This window comes from Lytechinus pictus, chromosome 8, assembly GCF_037042905.1.
Source record: "Lytechinus pictus isolate F3 Inbred chromosome 8, Lp3.0, whole genome shotgun sequence".
Classification (NCBI taxonomy): Eukaryota; Metazoa; Echinodermata; class Echinoidea; order Temnopleuroida; family Toxopneustidae; genus Lytechinus; species Lytechinus pictus.
The window spans coordinates 15,121,362-15,149,181 of NC_087252.1; the positions used below are offsets into that span (position 1 = coordinate 15,121,362).

The 27,820-nt window shown below is 37.2% G+C and overlaps 1 protein-coding gene and 1 pseudogene across 2 annotated transcripts in view; one reads left to right on the forward strand and one right to left on the reverse strand.

Annotated features, from left to right (window-relative positions):
* Positions 1 to 2,491: 2,491 nt before the first annotated feature.
* Positions 2,492 to 27,820, reverse strand: part of LOC129266292 (DDB1- and CUL4-associated factor 8-like) — a 31,258-nt gene continuing 5,929 nt past the window's right edge. For both annotated transcript variants that reach the window (XM_064103636.1, XM_064103637.1), the window contains exons 4-10: positions 25,306 to 25,400; positions 24,148 to 24,255; positions 16,557 to 16,690; positions 15,684 to 15,791; positions 14,072 to 14,322; positions 12,450 to 12,566; positions 2,492 to 8,114 (exon numbers count right to left, since the gene is read on the reverse strand). In XM_064103636.1, coding sequence (XP_063959706.1) covers positions 8,022 to 8,114; positions 12,450 to 12,566; positions 14,072 to 14,322; positions 15,684 to 15,791; positions 16,557 to 16,690; positions 24,148 to 24,255; positions 25,306 to 25,400 — 906 coding nt within the window. In that variant the 3' untranslated portion in view covers positions 2,492 to 8,021. The remainder of the gene's footprint in view (positions 8,115 to 12,449; positions 12,567 to 14,071; positions 14,323 to 15,683; positions 15,792 to 16,556; positions 16,691 to 24,147; positions 24,256 to 25,305; positions 25,401 to 27,820) is intronic.
* LOC135154828 (uncharacterized) lies at positions 20,376 to 23,232 on the forward strand (annotated as a pseudogene).

A 27,820-nucleotide genomic window follows, 5' to 3' on the forward strand; every position in this document is an offset into this window, starting at 1 on the left:
GAAGAGGAATGCCAGGAACTTTTTGCTGGGATGAGCGGGTGCGTCTGGCTTTCAATCCTTTTCCATTGTGTTTCTTCTTCATTATAGTAACCACCGGGAGAATGGAAAATACATGAAAGGAAACGGGAGGAAGAAATCAAAAGAGTGAAAAGGAAGCTAGAAATGAAGAGAGAGAAGAGGAAAAGATGCATCAAAACCACAATATCGTCAAGTTTAGATGGTATATATATTTTTTTTTTGGGGGGGCCGGGTGTTGGGGGAGGTGGCTTGGCCAATTAGGATCAGTTGCCAAGACATGCATGGATATCAGATATTTGAGGCATTATTTATAGGCTTGGAAAAACATGGGAAAATACTTGTTCAGGGTAATCCCAGATGGAAGGAAGAATAATTTTGTTTAGGGTCCATTTGAAAGTCCACTGTATAAGCATAATGTCCATTTTGTAAAGACACCACCACCCCCCCCCCCCCGGTTTCTCTTGGACCCCGTTCTCAGTACTTTCTTTTCCCAAAACCAGTTTAGAAGATTGCTTAATTTTGCTTTGTTTTGCTTTGCTACCATCCTCATCAACCTCCAAACTGAACTGGTTTCCAGACTCACTAAAGGACAAGTCAATCGATCCCAACATTTAGTTTATATGAATAAAAAGAGAGAGAAAAGGTATAACACTGAAAATTTCAGCAAAATTGGATGTTAAATAAGAAATTATGACAATTTTAAGTTTCGCTTAATGTCACAAACAATTATATGCGCATCGTGGTTGGTATGTCGATGAGGAGACTGATAACGTCACTCACTCACTATTTCTTTTGTATTTTACTATATGAAATATTCGAATTTTGTCCTAATCGTGATATGAAACGAAGTTTTATCCCTCCCTGAAAATTGGAAATTACCATTAGTAACTTTTATCCCTCCCTGAAAATTGGAAATTACCAATAGTAACTTTTTATGTTCAGTCATGTTGGTCCTCATGGTCAAGTTTGTAAAATTTGAAATATTGTATAATTCAAACAATAAAAAACAAAAGAAATGGTAAGTGAGCTATAGGGACATCATCAACTCTCTCATTTGCATATCACCGAGTTGTGCATATAACTATTTTTGCGAAAAGTAAGCGAAACTTTAAAATGGCATAACTTTCTTATTTTACATCCGAGTTTGATGACATTTTCAGCATTAGCTTGCTTGATTATTTTCTATTAATATCCACATTTTTATGGGGCGAGTAAGTGGTATTGTGCATGGCTAATGGAATGCTCTCAGATATCCAAACTAGTTATATAGAGGACCATTTTAAGATCCCTACTGGAAAGAAAACAGTGTCTCGCAAATGTGCGCCACAGTGTGGAACATGATGTGAAATCACCTTCACATGCAGTTAAATTTGAGCATTTCAAAGGTGTGAATCACATACAGTATTCACATAGTCGACCATGTGAACACGCTGTGAACAGTCACACCGTCGAGGTGTCCACAGTGTGAAATTATATCTCCACACCGTTGAATTTGATCATTTTAACAGTGTGTACATAATTTTCACATAGTCCTGTGAACACACTGTGTATGTGACACTGTGTTTTTTCCAGCAGGATTGCTTCCAAACCCACTTTGAGTTGCACATTCTTTCAAACTGGTTTAAGAAAGTAGATGTCAGGGGTGTGAGTGGTTACAAATAAAAAAATCTGAAAAAAGCTGAAGAGTGTTGAAAAAGTCTGAAATGGAAAGAGCTCCCATACTTTTTGTACAGAGGAAGGCCATAAATAAGCTGAAATTAAACTGAAAATCAAAACAAAAAAATCTGAAATCAGATAAAAATCTGAACTCTCACTCCCCTGGTAGATGTAGTTTATTTTCAATTGGTCTAATGCCAATTACCAACTCGTCTACTATCATTTGGTCTACCATCAGTTCGTCCACTATCCATATGGTCTAAATGCCATTTTGTCCACTCACCATTTTATCTAATAACCAGTAGGTCCAATGGCCATTTAGTTCATATTCCACTTGGTCCAATTGGAGTTGGTGATAATTAGGCAAAATGAATTAAAATAAAATGGATATTAGACCAACTGGTTACGAGACAAAATGGTCACAGACAAATTTGTGATTACACAAAGTGATGATTGGACCAAATGGTTGTTAGACGAAAAGTTGATGGATGTAATGGCATTAGACTAAATGAAGGTAGACTATATAGTGGACGAGTTTGCAATAGATGAATTGGCAATTTACCAATGAAAACAGGGTCTTGCAATCAGGTGGAAAATATCCACTAAACCATTACTTATGCTGCAGTCACATTTCCCCAACAGCCGCTGTATGGCAAGTCGAAAAGAGCAATTTTATCTACTTTTTATGCAATCCATCCATAAGTAGCTGGTACAAAAAATGTTAAAACAGCCGTTTTCGACTCGCCGTACGGCGACCGTAGGGAAAATGTCACAGCACTTACTCGCTGCTTTCAAATAAACACTCGGGGAAAGAGACTCCTTTTCAAAAGAACAAATTTCCTTAATTTATTCTTGATCTAAAGTACACATCAAAAATATGACATTTCAAGCATCGTGAACATCTATATATATAACATTCCAAAATCACCAAAAAACAATCCTATCATTGAACACCATGATTTATCATTTTCTGTACATTTTCTTAATGTGCGAATTCTGAATCATGATTTTAATCAATATTTTGTGAATTCCTTCACTCCACGAACATTATCACTTTCTTTATCTTTTCATTCAGAATGAAAGAAATATATGAAGAACAAATGAAAGTAAAGTATGTTCAATATTACTAAATGTCCAAAACTGAAACAGCGTAGATAGTATAGAAATAACATAGTATAAATATTCAATTGGCCATTCGTAAATCTTTGCAAAAATAATTTGTACATGCTTCAAATAAACATTGTCCATCTTTATGAAATTGGCGCAAATGGTTTACAAACAACTAAGGAGATACAAATTCATTTTAGTCTGTACAGCCTTGAATATGAACAATCCGTCAAAAAAAAAGAGTCCATGCAAATTATTTGATAAATGATTACATTCATTGGTATCAAGTTTACAACTTGTTATTCTGGAGGTTCATTCTTCAGAAGCTACAAATACTCCAAAATTTTGATATTCTGAATATTCATTAATCCAATGGTTTGTTAATCCTAAAAAGAAATAAGGTTCGTTTTATTCTGAAGTTTCGTTAGACTAAACACGAAATAAGGTTCAATATTCCAAAGGTTTGATAGTCCAAAAGTGTAGTAAGGTTCGCATAGTTCATAACTTATTTTTATTGAAATGAAACTTATTCTTTTTCGGACTATCAAATCTTATACCTCGGTCACATTTGATCTGAGGCAAGTCGAAAACAGCCGTTTTATTCATTTTTATTCAAACCACCTAATGTACATGCAGCTGGTACAAAAATTTTAAAACAGCTGTTTTCAACTCGCCGTACGGCTGCGGTAGAGCAAATGTGACCGAGGTATTAGGAAAATAAACCTAATTTCATTTGAGGACCAAGATACTTTATTCCACTGTAAGATTAACAAACCTTCAGAATAATACCACCAATGTTCAGATTAACAAACAATTTTTAATTTTTTCCAACTAACAAATTAACATCTTGGTATATGCAATTTGCTGTTTTGAAATAAGGTAACTTTGGAATAACCAGCGTATACCATTATCAACCTACATGTACAACTGTCAAGAATAACAACAAAAATATAACATTCCTTTTCTTTAGAGACATAATAAAGCATTGTTTACATATAAGATCTTAGCAGTGGACCAGTGTCATTGTAATAAGTAGATGAGAACATTACCCCATTCTCATCCACTTTTCTTGAACATGGTTTCCCTTAAATCAGTAAAGAAAACCAGTTTAGAAGATTGCTTCACTCGCGTCCTCATCACCATCTCCTGGGCCCCATTGCATAACTTTGCCATCCAATGGTAACTACCATGGTAACGCTGAGCACCAACCAATCAAAATCAAGGATTCCATGCAAGTTAACATTGGATGGCAAAGTATACCCATAATGGTAACTTTTATGTAATGGGACCCTGAATTTGGTTTTCAGAACCACTTCATGTAAAGTGGTCTTATTTCCGTGGGAACACTCTCTATTGGAGTCACATGTTTTGCGCTAAATTTGAAATCACAGGGCAGGCATTCTACACAAAGTGGCTTGTATTCCAAACTCAGATTTGATTCAAACTCTGGTTTAAAGTTGTGGTTTATCTACATGTATGGGTAGCCAATAGTGGCATAAATCTCTAACAGTAGAACTTCAATGTATAGGCTCATTTTTCTCTCAAATCATTCTTAACAGACTGTTTCCGAAGGACAAATAAGATAGCTTTCTTCACCATTCACAAGTTAGGAAAGAGCACAGTAAACATAAGAAACATATGATGTAAGAAAAAATTTGACATTTTGTGCTTTCCGTAATTTAGCAGAGTTAGACCATGGTCTAACTTAAACCTGACTTCAGAATACAGGCCAGTGTGAACCGAGTAGCGTGCCCAACGTGCAAACATTTATCATAATTCCGTGCAATAATCGCTTCCCTAAGACCGGCGGTATCCTCACCTACACTTAAACCAGTTTAACAAGGCAGAGAGGTCTTGAAAACCACATCATGAGGTTGTTTTTCCATACTGGTTTGGAAGACCACTTAGGATCGCTTCGAGCGTCCCCATGACACGTTTAAGTTGGTTTCCACTGGGAATTAAGGACTTTTAAATTATCTGTATCCTTTCAGACTCCAGGGCCCTGTTGTACAAAGAGTTACGATTGATCCGATCAATCGTAACTATGGCAAGCCCGCAAAGTCAACATACGAAATGCATGTTTGTTCCAGAAAAATTCTAGATATGAATGCATATCCATAAATTCATTGATTTCTTGACAATTTGGGGTGTTCTCCTTTGATCACAAAGGACATTTTGCAAATTTCCTGTAGAAAAAATTATTTCCATAGAGTTACGATTGATCGGATCAATCGTAACTCTTTGTACAACGGGGCCCTGGAGCCCGTCTTACAATGGGTTGCGATTGATACAATCAACCTCAACTATGGAAAGCCAGCAACATCAACACCTAAAATTCATGTTTGTTCAAAATATTTGATAGATATGCTGTTCAACAATACATTCATTGCTTTCTTGGAAAGTGAGGGTGCTACTCTTTGTTTACAAAGGACATTGCGCAATTTATGACACTGATGGATTTCTACACATTTGAGGTTGATCACATCAATTGTTACTTTTTGTAAGACGGGGCCTTGTTGCACTAGTGTGACATGCACTAACTGATGCAATAAAGGAACACTTGCAAGCCCACAATTATTCCAACATATCTAGACTCTATATTGAAATGCTACCTGCTGTGTAGACAATACCTCCACCCCAGGTCCTAGTGTTACAAAGAGTTGTGATCGATCCGATCAATCACAACCATGGAAAGCCAGCAACCCCAGTATCTATAAGTGCATGTGTATGCTCAAAATGTGTTCGAAATGGAAGAACATGAATACATGCATCGTTATCTTGACAATGAAGTGTGCTCCTCCAAATTTCCAAAGAGATGTGCACGTTTCTGGTATGAAAAATTATGATATTGATGGTTTTCCATAGTTGAGGTTGATCTGGGCCCGTCTTACAAAGAGTTACGATTGATCCGATCATCCTCAACTGTATGGAAATCCATCACTGTCTTAATTTTCTCACAGAAAATTTGCACAACGTCCATTGTAAACAAAGAGAAGCACACTGAATTTTCAATAAAGTGATGAATGTATGAATATACAGCATATCTAGAAAATATTTTGAACAAACATGGATTTTAGATGTTGACGTTGCTGGCTTTCCATAGTTGCGATTGATCGGATCAATCGTAGCTCTTTATAAGACGGGTCCCAGGGCTTTTGTACTGACTTCAACTCCTCGGCTTATAGAAAATGTAGAATATTTCAAGTTTCTGGTACTACTCACAAAAATTACCCCAATTTTCTTCATTTTGAATCAAAAGTTCAAATCCTTTAGAAACAATAATATGACCAAGGTTTCAAAGGCCATCACGGCTTTGGTCATTCAGCATGTCCCCACTTTTAGCGGTGAATGATACACGAGTCCCCGATTGGCAAACTACAAGAATGTATGTGTGTGTGGCTTATGCAATGCCAACAGAGTAAATTTCCCCATGGACCTACAAATTAAATATGTATAATTCGACCTCATTATTGCACAAAAAAATTAAATACTTTTTTCTCTTGAATAATATCATAACATAATAAAGCAAATCGTGAAAACAACTAAATTCTGTCATTGTGTCACTGTATTCTTTTTAGTTTACCAATGCCCTTTTCTCACAACGTTCTCTCGACCCTAGACTAAACACCACATTATTTTTAACCCTGTACTATAATTTTCTCTTTTCTCACAGGCCCAATTGTTCTGCCTAATCCCTGCTAAGGAAATGCTTGCTTTTCTCACTTCAAATTCAGTAATCACAGACTATTGGTAGTCATTCATGAGCGTTCATCTCTGATTGGACAACAGCGCCCGTTCAGTTGACCCTACTCTAGGGCATACATCGAGCACCATTCTTGGGTTGGCTCAGATTGTATTCTCACAGAGAATCTTAACCCTGGACTTTCACGCTAAACACAATCGCTCAGCAAACCCTGCTATTTAGCAGCATTAAATAAATCCTGCACTATAGGTAGGGATAGCCCATTTTGCAAAAATGCTTCAGGCAAAGAAATTGGGCTAAGCTTAACCCAAGAATATAGGTGGGGCTTACATTACATTTAGCCCCTCTAATAGTACTAAGATAAGGAAAATTTTGCATGTGACACAAGGGTATAAGATCTCTGAATAACACAAGATGATCATGCATCAAATTCTGATGGGGGGGGGGGAGAAATATCCTGAAAATTTCAGGCCTATATATAAATTCGGGGAGGGCTTGACTTTTGTTTGCCTTTTGTTTTCATCAAAAAGCTCATTTTGGTCACTCAAAGAAAAAACATAAAGAGACACCTATTAAGTTATTTCTTCAAACTAAGAACTTCATTTTATCCACAAAGGGGTAATAAAAACCACACATTTGGTTTCTGAGATTATCAGGCATTTCTCTAAAATGAAGCAAACCTGTGAAACGAAGGCTATGATTTAGAAAAATACAATTATCCCCAAGTATTATTTTTGAAAATTTGAATAAACATAATTTCATATAATGAATTACATAGGAATAAGTGGGGATATGACATCATTGGCTCACTCATTGCATATTCATGAAGACATGCATAGAACTGTTTAAATGGAATAATGCAAAACTTTAAAATGTCATACCTTTGCTATTCCCTCTTCGATTTTGATTACATTATATTATGTGTTTATTTTATCTTTTCAAAACCATATTATTTTCAGCCTGGAATATCCCTTTGAATCATTTAAAACATTTTAAATCGCGTGTTAATCATTTTAAAAATGCTTTCTAAAACAAAGCATTTCCATTGCGCCAACCCTGGTTCAAAATGTTTAATTCAAACAGAATTGACAAAAAGAGCCAACAATCAACATGGTTTCCCACTTCATGATCGTAAAGCGCCCAGAATAAAGAGTTCTATTCTGCACTGTGATAAACTCTTTCCATGTGAGCTGTCTCACGGTTGACAAGACATTTGCTCCGGTGACAATAACTCCAGGTTTTATTTCATCTAAGATATAGGGTCAGGGTTGCAATAGGGTTTAATGTTCGGTTTAGGGTTTGGCTTTATAGAATAGGGTATAGTGTTAAATCCAGGGCTGAAGTTGGTCACTCCATTAAAGTGTGGAATTAACAGCAGAGCAATAGTCGCCAGAGCAAATATCATGGAACCATTTCATGGCACAGACTATCATCTATTGAGTTGACCAGTGCCGATGATGATGGTGATGATGATGATGGTGATGATGATGGTGATGATAATGAGCAGATGCTATGTCTATTGGTGTGATTGTTTCCCCTATGATGTTGCACACTGTGCCGTTGGGAGATCTTCACTCGATTCACTTGAATCATCGGAATCACTGCTATCTAAATCACCGGCCTCCCTTGCCTGCAAGACATAAATAAAGACAATGGGTAATTTAAAGTCCGGGTGGGTGTTTCATAAAGCTGTTCGAAAGTTAAGAGCGACTTTAAGAACGACTGGTGATCCTTTCTTGTGGTAAGTTGTATATTCATTGGTGACGGTTTAGCGCGTAAGGATCACCAGTCGTTCTTAAAGTTGCTCTTAACTTACGAACAGCTTTATGAAGCGGCCCCCGGGGTTGGTGATGGTGTTGGAAGCACAAATTGGATTGCGTTTCCTAGATCAAACAAGTGGAATGCCTCTGGCCGTCTCACCTGCATCACGCGATTCAATATAGCAGCAGTGCTGATTTTGAAAACTACTATAACTCGCACAAGATGTTCAGTGATACTTGGTTACTCTTATTTCCACGTTTTATGAACTAGACCAATACACTTATAGAGATATGATGGCAATTCAACAAATACCCCCAACGTGGCCAAAGTTCTTTGACCTTACATGACCTTTGACCTTGATCATGTGACCTGAAACTCGCACAGGATGTTCAGTGATACTTGATTACTATTATGTCCAAGTTTTATGAACTAGACCAACACACTTTCAAATTTATGGCTGTAATTCAACAAATACCCCAATTTGGCCAAAGTTCATTGACCCTAAATGACCTTTGACCTTGATCATGTGACCTGAAACTTGCACAGGATGTTCAGTAATACTTGATTACTATTATGTCCAAGTTTCATGAATCAGATCCATAAACTTTCAAAGTTATGATGGTAATTCAACAGATACCCCCAATTCGGCCAAAGTTCATTGACCCTAAATGACCTTTGACCTTGGTCATGTGACGTGAAACTCATGCAGGATGTTCAGTGATACTTGATTAACCTTATGTATAAGTTTCATGAACTAGGTCCATATATTTTCAAAGTTATGATGACATTTCGAAAACTTAACCTTAGGTTAAGATTTTGATGTTGATTCCCCCAACATGGTCTAAGTTCATTGACCTTACATGACCTTTGACCTTGATCATGTGACCTGAAACTCGCACAGGATGTTCAGTGATACTTGATTACTATTATGTCCAAGTTTTATGAACTAGACCAACACACTTTCAAATTTATGGCTGTAATTCAACAAATACCCCAATTTGGCCAAAGTTCATTGACCCTAAATGACCTTTGACCTTGATCATGTGACCTGAAACTTGCACAGGATGTTCAGTAATACTTGGTTACTATTATGTCCAAGTTTCATGAATCAGATCCATAAACTTTCAAAGTTATGATGGTAATTCAACAGATACCCCCAATTCGGCCAAAGTTCATTGACCCTAAATGACCTTTGACCTTGGTCATGTGACGTGAAACTCATGCAGGATGTTCAGTGATACTTGATTAACCTTATGTATAAGTTTCATGAACTAGGTCCATATATTTTCAAAGTTATGATGACATTTCAAAAACTTAACCTTAGGTTAAGATTTTGATGTTGATTCCCCCAACATGGTCTAAGTTCATTGACCCTAAATGACCTTTGACCTTGGTCATGTGACATGAAACTCAGGCAGGATGTTCAGTAATACTTGATTAACCTTATGGCCAAGTTTCATGAACTAGGTCCATATACTTTCTAAGTTATGCTGTCATTTCAAAAACTTAACCTCAGGTTAAGATTTGGTGTTGACGCCGCCGCCGCCGCCGCCGCCGCCGCCGTCGGAAAAGCGGCGCCTATAGTCTCACTCTGCTATGCAGGTGAGACAAAAACCTATTCTGATTTTACACATAAAATTCAGGGGGCCGTTTCATAAATCTGTTCGTAAGGTAAGAGCAACATTAAAGGAGAATGAAACCCAAAATGTAATATCACATAATATCATTGATAAGTAAATGATAATCAAAATGAATCCACTTATACCCATATCCGATTTCCCAGAGTGGAGTACCACCTCTTCAAAGTTAGACTTCTTCACGTTCAAAGTCTCTGAATGGAGATCGCCATTGTTGCGAGGTTCGTTCAAAATTGTGACGTCAGCGACGTACAACTGCTCTCGGTACTAGCTTCCATGTGCAGCTAGTCACAGGCTGAAACCAACCCCGAGTTCGCATAATATAGATACCTTTTTTACAAGAAATAAATATAATATACACATAAAAACACTTGAAAATATTATCAAAAAGCTATTCAAATTATTTTATGGTTTAAAACACAAATTGATGAGTTTTGATGAAAATGTTTACACATTTATTTACTATTACCAAATTGGCAAATTTGACAAAGCTAAATTTGTACATAGACAGTACAGCCGTCCCCGGCCGCCCACTCATCACACGTATTGCGAGGTTAGTATTATAAGCCAGCGCTGTGAACCGCGTTTGGCAGTGGATTTCTATCTAGTGGGTCGCGCGTGCTGGGATCTTCCTTCTGGTGTCCACAACACACGACTTCTGTGGCTTGATTTTTCTGTGCGCGGCAGCATGTAATGAACCCTTGAGTGCCGACCGCCGGCCCACGAACCGAGTGATCGTGTTAACTGTTATGTTGGAAGTTTGGTTGTCTATCCCGTTTGAATATCGTTAAATTGTTAATTGTGCTATTTTTCAATATATCTAACGTTGTTTATTATTTGTTACCGTCGATTTTAAGTAAAACAAAACTTATCGGACGTTTGTATTGAAATAGAACTTTGTTAGAAGGCCCGAGAGCCTACGACTTCGAGTCCCAATACTCGGCCAAAGAAATCGGTAAAATGCTCGCTACGAATAACATCATTCCTCGTGAATTTGGAAGAATTGTTGTATTTCTCGACCTTTAGTGCAGCCACTCATTTTTTAAAGAGATTTCTGGCCTCTTCTGCGGATCAGGAATTTGGCAAAAGCTGCATTTTGTGCCCCTTTCTGACCACTCTGGCCCATGTATTTTATGCTAGCAATCAAAGGCGAGTGCCGAGGTCGGACACCGAGTTGTACGTCGCTGACGTCACAACCCCCCACAGAGATATAGGGAGTATGAGCAAAATGGCGATCTCCACGGGTCTTTCAAATATCAAAACATTGATAACTTTGACTTGGCATATCATGGGAAATAGGAAACCGTTCTGCCTCATTTTAATTTTATTTTAATCAGTGAAATGTAATCACTTTATGATCAGATAATAAATCTATCCTTTCATTTTCCTTTAAGAACGACGGTGAACCTTTCTTACGAGTTAAATAATCACCAATAAACATTTAATGGTGAATATCATTTACCACAAGAAAGGATCACCAGTCGTTTTTTAATGTCACTCTTAAGTTACGATAAGCTTTATGAAACAGCCCCCTGATCACAATATCACAATATTGACAGCTCAACACAGTCCTTGTGAGTGACTTTCGGAACCAACTTTATTTTTGGTTTGGTGTTATAGTCATGTCAAAGTTGACCTAACACAACACCAAAAGGTCAACACTGAACTTTAAACCACCCGATACACTATAAAAATACATATAAAATGTATAAAATTCATTTCTACATTGGGCATTTTTAATATAGGGTTACTCATATTGTGCACACATCCACCTTGTTAGATGCTCAAGGTGCTCTTACATTTCCCAAACTAAGCTATGCCAGTTACCATTTACCTCACCTTGGTTGAACGCAGCACATCATGGATCAATTTCTTCCAGAAGGAAATTATGCAATGGCTGGGATTCAAACCCATGACCCTCGGTTTAAAAGGTATGAGCCAGAACCACGAGGGGGCCATTTCATAAAGCTGTTCGTAAGTTAACTGTGACTTTAAGAACGACTGGTGATCCTTTTTGTGATAAATGATGTTCACCATTAAATGTTCATTGGTGATTATTTAGGGTGTAAGAAAGGTTCATCAGTCGTTCTCATCGTCGCTCTTGACTTACGAACAGCTTTATGAAACATCCACCAGACCAAAGTGTTCCAAATTTGCATAAGGTAACTAATAACCTGATAAAATCTTCTATTTTTCATGAGGGTTATAGTTTTAAGGCTAGAATATACTCATTTTGTATAATTGGGTTACTATGTCATGTTTTTAGAACCAACCCACACTGATCAGTTTTCTTTGGATAAAAAATTATTTTTATCAAAGTGGGTGTTTCATGAAGCTGTCCGTAAGTTATGAGTGACTTTCCCTTTTTGTGGTAAACGATATAGATCAGATTTTCATAGGTGTTGATTTATTTCCTAAGAAACGATCACCTGTTCTTCGCAAATTTGCAGAATATGACCTACCAGGACTGTATTCTGATATACTTACGGACTACCCTGTCTGTTTTCAATGACATAATTTTTGTTGGACTACCATGTTTACTGAGATGACTGGTAGTATAAACTAACCTGTCTTCTTGCTCTATGTCTTAGGTGAGCCATAAGAAACCTGAGCATCGCATTGTCTTCAAACTCTGGTCCTCGAACACGTTCCTCTTCACGTTCTCTTCGATTCGTCATCATCAGCTACATGAGAGAGGAAATAACATCAAAATGAAGTAAAGCTCAGGGGCCCATTTCATAAAGGACTTACAACTGTTGTAACTTTGCCTTTTATGGCAACTACCATGATGGTAACCTTGATTTTGATTGGCTGCTGAGCCCTGTTACCATGGTAGTTGCCATAATGGCAAAGTTACAACAGTTGCAACTCCTTTATGAAACAGGCCTCAGATAATAATTAAATAAAATTTACAAAATGATAATGTTAAATAATGAATATGAACAATGATTTACATATAAATATAATGTTGTTGTTTGCATTTTAACAGCATTCATTAAAAAATTTATTCTGTTTTCACTGTATGTTTTGGGCTCAAGGTATAAATCCCCTTTTGAGTAGTCTTTGGACAAGGCCCTCCATCTGATGCGATGTTTATATCATATGCCAAGAGTCTGACAGGAGACTAATGGCAAAATCTGGGCAATAGAGACTCACAACAACCAAGCTGGCATTTCTTATTTGTCCTATGTAGCCGTTTCATTTACTGAACTAAATGGAGAAATCTACCTGTACAAAATTCATCATTTTCTAGCCGTTTTTCAAAAGGGCAAAAAAAAGACAACAAAAAGGGAGAGAAAATACACACCACGTCAAGTTGTTTACTATGTACAATCACGTGCCCTTTTGAGAAGTGGTCTTGCTTTTAAAATATAGATATTTAACCCTTTAGCACCTGAACCGCCCGAGACCGCCCTTCCTATTTCACACTGAACCGCCCTTAACCGCCCGTACGTTTTCTTTGCGCTATAGTATCTCTTGTCTATGATTTACCGTGGTAATATTGCGTGTGCATACCGTATAGGTTGGCTGCTATATAGATCTGCATAGAAAAGTGTATGCTCCTATTGAGTATGATAGAGAAAAACCGATTGACATGCATCGGTGTGTAGCAAGTTCCAGACTGTTGCGCAGTCGATCTCAGCAAAGATGGCTGCGTCCATGTCTCGGAAAACCACTTACTTCGCCGAAGAAGCTCGGGCGTTGCTATATGTTCATCAAAACGTTGGATATCACACAGAGTGACATCTAGATGTGAGTTCGAATTAATTGTTGACATATTTGATCCAAGATTTGGCGAAAACTTTAGTATTCTGTCAGTGATACTTTACATTTTTTTGAAGGCGTGGGACTGGGGCGGCTGAAACCCGAACTTTTGTTTTTTTTCTTCTCGCTCTGCAAACGATTGTCAAAGGTCAATATTCGTACATCTGATTGAACTTTGCCATGTACCATTCTATTCAACAGGTCCTATGCCACAAAATAAATATAACTTGTAATGAACAAAAGTAAATTTATAAAAAACTATTTCAATTTGTTTGGAACAATGCCTACTTATTACCAGCTTTATTGTTTCCTCCAGTGAGTAATTGCCATTATGCATAGGAATCTGTAGGTGCTATAGGGTTAAAGCCTGGAATGCTTTAGTCCAAAGAAGATAAAATTCTAAATAAATTCTGACTGTCTGCACCTTCTTCAGACCATCCATCGGTGTCGGTTCACTCCTTGTCGGCAGCCACACCTTCACATCATGGTCCAGCCCACTGGTTGCTAGGCAAGGCAGTAAGGGGTGTGGCTCCAGACAATTGACCACGCCTCCAACATCCCCCTGCATGTACTGGACAATCTTCTCACTCTCTTTCTCCCAGAGGAAGACGTTTCCGCAGTCGCTCCCGGAAACGATGTACTCACTCTTGGGGCCGTAGAAATTCACTCCTTTCACTGAAACAAGAGAAATAACAAGAATGCATTCAACCTGTCACATGGGAAATTCTTCAACCTCAAAAATAAAAATAACAATAGTCAGGGGAGTGTTTCATCAAAATTTACCTTCTGATACGTTGTCAGATCTGACCACGTTCCTTGACTTTGATTGGTTGAAAAGCAGTTTTACTAAGTCAACTGTCAGATAAAACCGACTTCTCAGATTAAAAACGTCTGACTAGTCCTTTCATGAAATGCTCCCTCAGTTATTTAGAAGGTGCATGAGACGTACATTGTCAACCAGTCAACGGATCCAATCAGTCATTCTAGCACACAGTCCATGCACATCCTCCACTGACTCCCCAGGGAGTATTCCAGCCATTTGCCATGTAAGGTGGTCATAATCCTTTTCTTCCTATAAACCCAACACTCTTACCTCATCCCAGCCTTCCTTTATACCAAACACTTCAAAACCCATCCCAGTCTGCTATTACACCTAATACTTCACCCCCATTACAGCCTTCTTCTACACCTAACACTTCAACTCCTATCCTCTTCTTCCTTTACACCAAATACTTCAACCCAATCCCATTCTTCTTCAACACCTGAAACCTCAGCCCCCTATCCTTACTCTACACCTAACACATCAACCGCATCACATTGTTCTTTTACACTGAATACCTACTTCACGCTATCCTCGTCTTCCTTTACACCCATAGCTTCAACCCCCAATCAATTTTTACTCTGCACCTAACACTTCAACCCGCATCACAGTATTTAATTTACACCTAACACTTCAACCTGCATCCCAGTCTTCATTTACACCTAATACTCTTACTTCATTCCAGCCTTCCCTAACACCAAACACTTCAATCCCAACCCAGCTTCCCATACACCTGGCACTCTTACTTATAACCCTTTCTCCCTCTACACCAACAACTTCTAAACCAACCCAGTCTTTCTACATGTACATATGTAACACTCCTATCAAATTCCCAGACTTCATACCGTATACATGTACACCTAACACTTCAAAACACCTTCCAGCATTTCTTTACACTGAACACTTTGAAACAGGTCTATCTTGAACCTTCCCTACACCTAATAGCAACACTAACACTCTTACCCTATTCCAGCATTCATCTACACCTCACACTTCAACCCAAACACATGAACACTTCAAAATCCCAGCCATCATATACACCTAACACTTGAAACCCTTACCCGCATTTCCTTACAACTAACGCTTGGAAAACCATCCCCAAACTTTCTATATACATGATAAAACAAGGAGTGTCTTATAGTGTCATTACATAGTGTCATTAAAAGACAAATATACATAATAGGTGTTTAAATACATGCACTATCATTAATATTACCTGTGGCGTTATTGCGATGGCCCCTGTATGCGTGGATGAAGTCAGCTCCATCGCTATGGGAACTATCAAACAAGTATATGTCCTCATCGTTGTAGCTTGCGAGGATTTCTGTATCAATATAAATTGGGTTAATGAAGAACAGAACTTATTCAACTACATATTGAAACAACTTAATAATATATTTTCGATAACAGCACAAAAGTTACAAGAAATATCATTGAAAATGTATACCCCTCCACATGCCTTTCCACTACAATGCATTTTCCAAGACATTTGGAAAACAGGTCTTGGTATGTCTTTACCCAAGACTACAGCTTGTGCCACAATTCATGAACACTGGTCAAAAACAGACGGAGTTGGATTGTGCAGTGACTTTTCCTTATTTTTCTTGGGGGGGGGGCATAACATGCAATTATTATGGCAACACCATTTCCTACACATCACTTACGAAAAATGTTTCTCGTACATCTTCATGTCAAGCTCCGTGCACTGAATTTCATCAGCACAGGTCATAAACTGAAAACAAAGTTCGATGAGCAAGATTTTTACACATTCGTTGATGAAATATGCAGCTACCATGGTAATACAGTATCCAACGCAAACCGACCAACTGTAGATTCCTTTATACCCCTTCAAACTTTTTTTGCACAGATATAATAATGTCAGTGCTAATACCATTTTAACATATATATCTAACATTACTTGAAGACAGCTATGTACAGTGCATCCCATAAAAAAGGAAACCTGTTTTCACATACTAATATCACTTTCATTAAATTTTTTTAAAACCAACTTTGACACTACTGTGAATCTCAATTTCCTTTTTTCTGGGACACACTGTATGAGCTTATCCATCTCATTTATTCAACTTACCTTGACCGTTGTAGGAGTAGAGACAGCACGTTACATTGGCCTTTACTTGGTCATTGTCTTTCAGAGAATCTGGACAAAATTTCTTCACAAGACCAGAGTTTTCTTCATCCGTTATCTTGCGTTTATCATAAACCCTGCCGAAAACAAAACCTTATTTTATTTATTGTACAAAGATACATGTACGTCATCGTTATAGATTTAAGGCGATAGAACAAAACTGTATCATATTTCAATATCTCATCAAACATATTTGTCTCTGCCACCAACAATGAATTGGTTGATATTTACATTATACAGGATGGCTCAAAATGGAATACCAGATTCATTCAGATTCAGATTAGATTCATTTATTGTTAATCCATGATAAAATACATAGAAATTTGGCCTCCACTGGCTGTACATACAAATGATATAAAGCATATATACAAACACAAACGACATATACATTGGGCGAATATATTGAAAGAAAATATACATAAACAATTCAAACATATATTGCAATACAACATATAAGGGAGATGTCAAATAATTTACCCATTAAAGACAAAGAGTGAGAAATGGCTGACTAAGAGATAGATGGAAGAGACCATGCAAGCAAGAAGAGAAAGAGTTAGTTGGATAGAAACAAAAGTGGACGCAGTGGAGAAGGAAAGTGAGCGAAGAAGAAAGAGGGAAATCATAGCAGAGAGAGACAGAGAGAGATAGAGAGGGAGAGAAAAAAGCTTAAACGGAAGGATAATTAGGCATTACAAAATTGCAGCGAAGATACACAGCTGTATTCATACGTTAAAAGTAATTACATAAGAAAGAACACATTTAAAACCGACTTTGAAGTGCATAACAAGCTGGGAAGGACAGAGGCAAGAATGGGCTGGAGATCGATTACAAGTGTGTACGAATTGAATTACTTAACAATAATAATATAGGGTAGACAGGCAAAGACGTTGTCAAGGATTGAATGCTGACATGCGTGGTTACAAAAGCCTCTCAGCGTTCAACTTTGTCATTGTACATATGAATTGCATTGGGTACAAACGATTGTCTAAATCGTGAACGGATACTCTTGGGTGCACGGAGGCGAATGCCTGAGCGGTTGAATCCAAAGAAACTGTGCAATGGATGTGATGAATCATTCATGATTGTATGTATTTTTAGTAACACACGTTTTTCATACAAAGTACTGATGGGGGGAAGATCCGAGTGAATCAGTCTTTGTGCGATTTTCCTGGGTCTTTCGATTTTTTCAGATTTTTATTTGAGAGATTAACAAAAATGCACAAAAAATTGAAAGTGAGGATACTCTGAATAAGAGATTGGTAGAAAAGAACCAAGATCCTATTATCGACACTAAACTCCTTGAGTTTCCTCAAAAAGTGTAACCTTTGACATGCCTTGCCTGCTACAATTTGTTTTACCAGAGATATAATCCAAGGGTTAGAGCCAATATCAGCCCTAACAAGTGGAATTCCATGAAATAAAGCAATCTTATATAAGTATTATTAACTATCCCAATCCCCCCCCCAAAAAAAAAAGAGGAGAAATACCTTGCATACTGGTCTATACCACCAACAATGGACTGGGCAATATTTTGATATATTAACCTTATAAACTGATCTCTGCCACCAACAGTGAACTGGTTGATATTTTACCTGACATACTGGTTTCTGCCACCAACAGTGAACTGGTTGATATTTTAATATATCACCTGACATACTGGTTTCTGCCACCAACAATGAACTCGTTGATATTTTAATATATTACCTGACATACTTGTTTCTGCCACGAACAGTGAACTGGTTGATATTTTAATATATTACCTTACATACTGGTCTCTGCTACAAACAAATGAACTGATTGAAATTTTAATACATACTTGTCTCTGCCACTAACATGGAATTTGGTTGATATTTCAATATAGTACCTTACATGCTGGTCTCTGCCAACTAATATAAACTTGTTGATATTTTTTAATACATTACCTGATACTCTGGTCTCTGTCACCAATAGTGAACTGGTTGATATATCAATATATTGAATTAAATAGTGATCTCGACTACCAGCAATGCTGGTTGATATTTCACTATATTACCTGACGTACTGGTCCCTGCCACCAACTATGAACTGGTTGATATTTTACTATATTACCTGACATACTGGTCTATACCACCACAATGAACTGGTTGATATTTTACTATATTACCTGACATACTGGTCTATACCACCACAATGAACTGGTTTATATTTTACTATATTACCTGACATACTGGTCTATACCACCACAATGAACTGGTTTATATTTTACTATATTACCTGACATACTGGTCTATACCACCACAATGTAGGTATGTTGCAATCCCCGCATCGCGACAGCGAAATTTCTGTCACTGTGTGTGCGTGCATGGGTGCGAGATGGACGGGCAATCCCCTGAAAATGGAGCTTTATCAGTGGTTAAATGTACTTAGAATACATCGGATACTAGTTTTTGAGAATGTTGAAAACTTCCTCTTCAATTTGGTATCCGATTTATATTGAGACAATTTATGCTTGCGATAAGTCGACGAAGACAAAGTGAAGTGAGAGTTCAACCCGTTCAAATTCCATGACCGGGGTATTGGACCGAGATAAAAGGTATGTAGGATGATTATTTATCTTTTAATTAGTGCTCATGTGAAATCTTATCGAAATTTGACGATTCCAACTATCATTTTTTGAAGCGACATTTGTGCATGTCATGGATTGGCAGTAACTCTTGTACGGTCACTACGGTACGCTGTACCCGAACGCTACGTACCGTACTACACTATGCTGTGAGTGGCAATCTGGCGATCGAACGATCTTGTTATGTTATTTTCTTCGCAATATTTTCATCACAAATATGGATTGATGTAATGAAAAATGTAAAAAAATGAATTATATAGATATCATTCTTACATGAGATGAAAGATAATTAGTCACTTTAGCATCGATGAAGCGGATGCGGATGGATTTTGTGAGCTTATTCTTTCGGGATTTTATGAATGATGGAATCATTTTGATCATGGTGATTTCCCTCGATTGACATTTATAAACCCTTATTCATGAATGGCATCGTCTACATAATCGTTAATTCAGTCATTTTTCAAATTTCATAGTCTTGTGTGAATTGATTTAGATGTAATTTGAACATGATTTGTAAATTCATTTATGAATAATTGTAAATATTCATATTATGTGTCAGATAAATGTTGAATTTAAATGAATTTAATGGGATAGTCCATTATATGAAAGGGGGTGTGTGTCATTTTTTACCTTGGCTTAGTACTAAGTTTTAAAACAACATAGCCATAATGACATTCATTTAATCATTTTCTGTCTTAAAAATTATGAAAAGGAAGTAAATGGTTAAGTATTGTGTAGAATTTAGCCCTTATTCTCGCAAGATTTTTTTTCTCTCTAGTATAACTATGAGTTCATATGGCATCTTGATATTTTTTTCCAGTACCATAATTCATAATTTTCCTTGATCTTTAAGAATTCATTGATATTTTTAGATGTCACGATTTTTCATAATTTCAATTTAAATTTGGCCTCATCTTCTTGTCTTCTCTCACCATTCTCAAAAGAAATTCTTACCTTGATTTCACCACCATGGCCATGTATGTTATTTATTAAATTTAATTATATTTTGCCTTAATTTTCCCATTCTTTTTCTCCATCATTAATTAGAGATTGTTGTTATTGTTCTATGAGACTAATCAGGGGTTTTTTATATGATTTTTAAAAAATATTAAATAAACCTTGACTGCTAACCGATTGTATCTAACCGCTCTTATTTTCAGATGTCACCACCAAAGAAAAGGCGAAAAGTTGTTAATCCTAATGCCCAGCCTGGCATCGCACAATCTCATCTAGACAGATGTTTTTCGGTCATTCCCAATGCAGCAGCGGATTTGAAAAATGGACACATCTTGTATATTTACAAGACTTCTGAAAAGAGTCGTGCTGAAACAGAGAGGAAACTGAGGTTCCATTTTCATTTGAAGGAATCAGACAGCTCAGCCATCAACTCGAAGGTGAAGGTTCTTGTAAATAAGACATTGCAGAAGTATAAGAAGCTGAGCAATAAAAAGGAGTTCCAGGCATTTGAAATGATCTGTGATGAAACTTTTCATCTCCCTCAAAGCAGTGATGACAGTCCACCTTCTCAAGAACAAGATTCTGACAATGGGAACAGGAAGGATGGAGATTTGTGCATTGGTGAATCTTGGACTAGTGGCAGCATCTCTCCTGTGACCACACCCTCAACAGTTGCTCTTCAGGAGCCAACAACATCAAAGTCCTCTTTTGTATCAACAAGAAGTGCGAGTGAAGCCCTCACGCCCAGGAAACAATTACTGAAGAGAAGATTAGACTTTGTGTCCACATCAAAGATTGCTCTTACACAGAAGTATAAATCCAGAATTAATAAACTTAAAGTGCAGTTACAAACTCCCAAACGGGTCATGAACCAAACTCTGAAGAGAAAAGAACACAGTATTGAATTGAAGAATAGGAAAGTTCAAAAACTAAAAGCTAGATTACGTAGAGATTCATTGGCAAGAGAGCTTGCAGAAGAAAGGGCAAAGTACTTAAAACTGAGAAAAGCACACAACCAGTTGTTGAAAAATAAGTCAGTCAAGTACCAAAAACTACAAAGGAAACTGAAAGACAAAGAAGAGCAGTTGAAAGGCTTGGAATATGACAATCTTATTCTCAGTGAAGAAATTGAAGATCTAAAGGCTACCAGTACCATTAAGACTAAAGTGGACAAGAAGACCTACTCATCATCCACAAGAATGACTGTTTATGACTGCATAGTAAACAAAACACCAACTGCAAATATTCCAGTCCTCATGAGCCAGATGTATAAAGCGACATGGTATCCAGGTTGAAAGTGTTCCACAACGAAGTGCAGTTGAGCTAATGGCTCTTAAGTTGGGGGCAATAAGTGAGCTTCAGACTGTTGAAATGATATTGTCATCCAAAGATATCACTCTGGGTTTTGATGCAACAACACAGGAAGAGACACACGTAAACAGTATTCATTTCACCACAAAAGATGAATGTCTTGTGGCAGCTTGCGATGAGTTAGCTGGAGGAAGTGCAGAAGATTATGCGGACCATATTTGCAGCACAGTTGACAAGTTAAGTGAAACATACACTTACTTTCATGAAGGAGCAGACTTCCAAGATACCCGAAAGAAAATCATCAACAACATTTCAAACAGCTTGAGTGACAGATGTGCAGCTAACCACGCCGCTATAAGGATTGTTAACAGCGAGTGGGGGAAATCTTTGAACGAGCTGAACTGTCACTTGCACCCATTAGATAGCATAGCATCTGCTGTACGGTCAGCTCTCAAGAAGCATGAAGAGGCAAGTGGAAAAGTGTATGGGAAGGACTGCATTGCTGCAAATATTGTTTTGCAAATGAATAAACTGAGATACAAGAATGGAAAAGGTGACCCAAAGGGGTTTGTTGCATTCTTAGATGAGGAGTCAATTCCTAGAGGTGTGCTGCCTCGTTATCGCGGAAACAGATTACATGTTCTGTTCCATATCAGTGGGAAACTCGTCGAATACTACGAGAGCTTTGTTACTTTCCTGAAGAATGGAGTATCCTGCGGTGGTTTAAGAAGCGCCATTCTCCATGACTTCACCCTGCCAACAGCTAGAGTCGAGTTACAGATTCTGGGCTTACTCGGAAAACTGCTTACAGGACCTTGGATGAAGAAGTTCTATACCCCAAGTCAGACGCAGATTAATCATATAGATGGCATCGGCTTGGTTAAGGAGGTGATCGTTGCCCTCAAGGATGCAAAAGAGAATCCTGAGGAACTAATTACGACCAAAAAGGATTTTTTTGGTGAGGAGATTCAACCTGATGCTACATTGTCAATACTTCAGGAACTTCCAGAAGAGCCGCAGTACAAGTCAATGATGAAGGCATGTCTTGAAGCTGTCATAACAGTCCTTGAAAGGCAGTACAGCAAATACTTTGCCATGAACATCACAGAAGAGCTGAGAAAAGAGACAGAATCAGCAAGGTCCCATAATATAGATGCTGAGGAAATTATGGGCATGTTCAGTGCAATGAAGCAAAAGAGTCCAAGTGCTACAATGTGCTATCTGTCATGCAGGATGAGGTCCTGCAAGAATAAAACTGTAAAATATCTGGATGATATGGATGAAGCAAGAAGGCATGATATTATCCAAAAGGCTGTGAAGTTGGGACAGGTGCAGAGAGCAAGACGGAAAAGGAATCAAAAAGAGTTGAGGAAAGAAATCATCAGGAGGCAGAAAGAGAAAAGACATTTGCAAGAAAAGAAAGAAAGGAAAAAGGTTGAGAAGAGACTGAAAGAGACTGACTTTGACACTGTTCAAAATTCCTTTCCACACTTAGAATACTCAAAAGAAAAATGTGATATTGTAAATGATGTTCTGAGTGGCATGGTGGTTGGAAGAAAAGCCTGTCATGTATGGCACGAGGATGGAAAGGAGGTGCTGTATAATGCCAAATTAGAAAGACTAAGGAAGGGAACATACAGAGTAGGTTATTGGTCACAGTCTGAGAACTATGAGGATGCAACAGACTATGATATGTCAAAGTTCAAGCTTGCAACTGATGTTCTATATGGCGATTTGGTTTTTTGTTAGATAATCCGTACGGTAAATTTTCACCTTTCCCTGTTAAACACAATTTAGTTAATATTTAATGAGCAAACTCAATAATATATTGCTAATTAATGTTAATAACTAATTGAATATAAGTTTTAGTTGTATTAATCACTTAAGTACAGTATGTTTAACACCTCAAAGATTTCTTTCAATATTTCTACCATTTTTAGAGTGAAATAACCGTTTATCGAGTCACATATTAATCATTCATTAGTCATGATTAGTCATTAATTATGTATCAACAGTCTTTCCCAAAATAATCTATCAAGACAGACAAATGTATTTGGTAGCAGTTATTTCACTCTACTAATGGTAACAATTTCAGATGGATTTCTTTATCCTGAAGAAAGTTATGACCATTTTCATTCTTCAATAGTGTGTTCTCGATCACAGTTTTTGGTCATCTACATAGGAAATGAATGCGGTGTCAATATGCAAATTTTTTCGTATAAAATTAGCATAACTTCCTTAATCTAAAACATATAGGGATGAGTAAGGTATCAAATTAAAGGTTTTTGCAAGCTCTATTCAATGAGATAAGTTTCAAGATGTTTCCATGATTTTTATTTTTTTTGTAACATACCTACACAATGAACTGGTTTATATTTTACTATATTACCTGACATACTGGTCTATACTATCACAATGAACTGGTTTATATCTTACTATATTACCTGACATACTGGTCTATACCACCACAATGAACTGGTTGATATTCTACTATATTACCTGACATACTGGTCTATACCACCACAATGAACTGGTTTATAGTTTACTATATTACCTGACATACTGGTCTATACAACCACAATGAACTGGTTGATATGTTACTATATTACCTGACATACTGGTCTATACCACCACAATGAACTGGTTTATATTTTACTAAATTACCTGACATACTGGTCCCTTCCACCAACTATGAACTGGTTGATATTGGATGGATTGACAAAGATGGTGTATAAGGCAACTTTCCTATCATTTTCTTTCACTACCATCAACCTGAAAAGAGATGGAGAATACAAACATAGAATGAATTGAAGCATACCATGTGAGTAAAAAAAAGTTGACACCAAGTAAATCCTCAATTTAAAGAAAAAAATGACATCAACACATAATTATCATATATGGCTTGAGAAAGTAATGTTCTCCTAAATAACTTGATACCATATTTATGTGGTATGTGTTAACGCTTGGATGACCAGGACGTATTCTTTGCAGTGATGGAAATTTTGATTTTGATTTTGATTAATAAATGAATCCAGATGCCAATGATGTCGTAATCCTACACGAGGTAGTAAACATTTTTGCTAATCCCTTTTCAATGAAATTAACTTGTTAATTTTTTATTAAACAATTGTAATGTAAATTACTGAAAATTTGTTTTGAAATGAATTGCAATGCAACCCTTGTCCCCCCCCCCCCACCCATATCAAATTGCCCTGGCAAAACTTCCCTGCATTAAAAGTTTTAAATTTTCGCATCGACAATGAATAAAAGTTCCTCGAAGTAGCACATGGTGTGGATTTGCTATTCACTCTGTGCACTGAAGGAGAAATTTTACTTCTTGTTCAGTGATGTGTAACCTAACAACTGTTAGTCTGCTTGTTCCATAGCTAGCGCTAGTCTGGTAGCATCTGATTTCGCAATCTCATTTCACATTTTGAGGAGGAATCATCGTAAAACTTGTTACTTGTGCTATCGCTCTTGCTGTATACTATTTTTACCTTCAAACTACCAGAAGTTACCTGGGGGTGTTTCACAAAGATTTAATTATGACTCAGAGTCGCACTTAAATGCCGACATTTACATGATTTGCAATGTGCAATCTAATTGATTAATGCGCAGTAGTGCGTGTCCTCTTGGCATAATCTGACCAATGCGGTCATGACTTTTGAAGCGCCCGCAACGAGGCATTTAAGTGAACTCTAAGTCATACTTAAATCTTTGTGAAACACCACCCTGGTAACATAAGTAAATGGGATGAGCTACATCCAGGAACTTTTTTGTTAATTGTCAAGAGCGAGAATTGACAAAGAATAAGGTACTTACTTGGAGTGTTTTTGTTCCCTTAGATCAATGTTAAAGACTGCAGCATCCTCTCCGCATGACATAAAAACCACTGGGCTGTCAGGCTCAAGACCAAGCTAAATAAATAACAGTAATAATAAACAAAGTTTATAACGTTCTTTAATATAATATGTTTTATACATAGTGCAATTACAAAAAAATATATACACAAATATCAAATGCATGTTTGATTGATTAAAATGTTTTCTAGATATGAGTTACATTCATGCATTCGTCACTTTCTTGACATTTCTGTATGCTCCTCTTTGTTTACAAAGGACATTGTGCAAATTTCCTGTAGAAAAAAATTATGACATTGATGGATTTCCATATAATTGAGGTTGATCGGATCAATCACAACTCTTTGTAAGACGGGACCTAGGAGTCAGTGTATTCCATCTCCGGTGCATGTGGTGGCCTAGGTAAAGGCATTGCTAAGCTTTCTGGCTGAAGACCAAGGTATTTAGGATATGTACATGTATCACCTTACATTGCCTGCAACACAGAACAAAGTACAGGACATTTATGTATTAAAACATATATGTATCATGTGTATCATTAATCATGGTGTAGGCTGTAGATGCACAGTACATGTACATTACAGTAATCTACATGTATAAACATTTGAGCAATGTAATAATAACAATAATAATAACAACAGTATATTTACCAAGGGTAGCCACTTCAGTTCCGAAAACTGTTCTCCCAGCGGGCCCTGCTATTATTTTTACCCCGGCTAAGCTAGGCTACCGATTCAGGTGCACACAGCTTTTTGAGGAATTGCTTCCTGCCGGTACCCATTCACCTCACCTGGGTCGAGTGCAGCACGCTGTGGATGAATTCCTTGCTGAAGGAAATTACACAATGGCTGGGATTTGAATCCATGACCCTCTGTTTCAAAGTCAGGAGACTAATCCACTGGGCCATGACGTTCCACAGACCAACATGATTATACAGTGCGTCCCAGAAAAAACGAAACTGAGATTTAGCGATGATTCATCATAACTTAATCACAAATACAATAAACAAATGACCTACCAATGTAAAGCTTAGAATCTCCTCTTTCGTCTGATATTACTTAGATTATTCCTCATTCACGCAGTGAGCAAAAACAATTTGAAGAAAGGATACCAAAAACTCATTTGGCGGGGTGTATCTGAATTTCAAAAAGAAAATCACATGTCTTAAAAGTTCAATATCTGCTCTTTAATTTGATACCTCAATTACAGAAAATGGTCAAGAGATAACAAAGTTCTGGTTATTTGAAATAAGGCTTGAATTTCCATAATTTCGTTAAATAAACTGTTTTCACCGGTTTCCCACAGAAGCTATTGCATGGTTAACAAAAGACTTAATGCATGGCTGATCGTAAACAAAACGGAGTGTCGAGTGAGTTTGAACGCTAGCCTGTAAAACCTCTTCATTTTATGAAATTATTGAAATTCAAGCCTTATTTCAAATAACCAGAACTTTGTTATTTCTTGACCATTTTCTGCAATTGAGGTATCAAATTAAAGAGCAGATATTGAACTTTTGAACTGGTTTTCCTTTTGAAAGCCAGATACAACCTGCCAAATGACTTTTTGGTATCCCCTCTTCAGATTGTTTTTGCTTACTCATGCGTGAAGGAGAAATAATCTAAGTAATATCAGATGAAAGAGGAGATTCTAAGCTTTACATTGATAGGTCATTTGTCTATTTTATTTGTGATTAAGTTATGATAAATCATCGCTAAATCTCGGTTTTGTTTTTTCTGGGACGCACTGTATAGCGCATATCACTGCCAAATGCTTGCGTCCCTATGCGCTCAATTGGATATCATTTCCCTGGCTTTAGCCCCGCAGCTGTTTACAGCACGGTGGCATTCCAAGGAATAAATTCCTGCCAGGTACCTGTTTACTTCACCTGGGTTGAGTGCAGCACAATGTGGACTATTTTTTGCCGAAAGAATTTACGCCATGGCTGGCAAAAAATATTTATCCATTTTCGGGGGGGCTACTGGGTCTTCTGGATCCTCCACTGACATCAGGGCCCCGTCTTACAAAGAGTTATGATTGATCCGATCAATCGCAACTATGGAAAGCCAGCAAAGTCAACATATAAAATGCATGTTTGTTAATAAAATTCTAGATATGAATGTATATCCATAAATTCATTGATTTCTTGACAGTTTGGTGTGTTCTCCTTTGTTTACAAAGGACATTTTGCAAATTTCCTATAGAAAAAATTATGACACTGATGGATTTCCATAGAGATACGATTGATTGGATCAATCATAACTCTTTGTAAGATGGGGCCCAGGGCCGTGTCTTACAAGGAGTTGCAATTTATCTGATAAACCACAATTATGGAAAGCCAGCATACATGTAATATAAAATGCATGTTTGTTCAAAATATTTTCTAAATATGTTGGGTATTCCTACATTCATCAATTTCTTAGAAATGGCGTGAGCTTCTCTTTGCTTATGAAGGACATTGTGCAAATTTCCAGTATAAA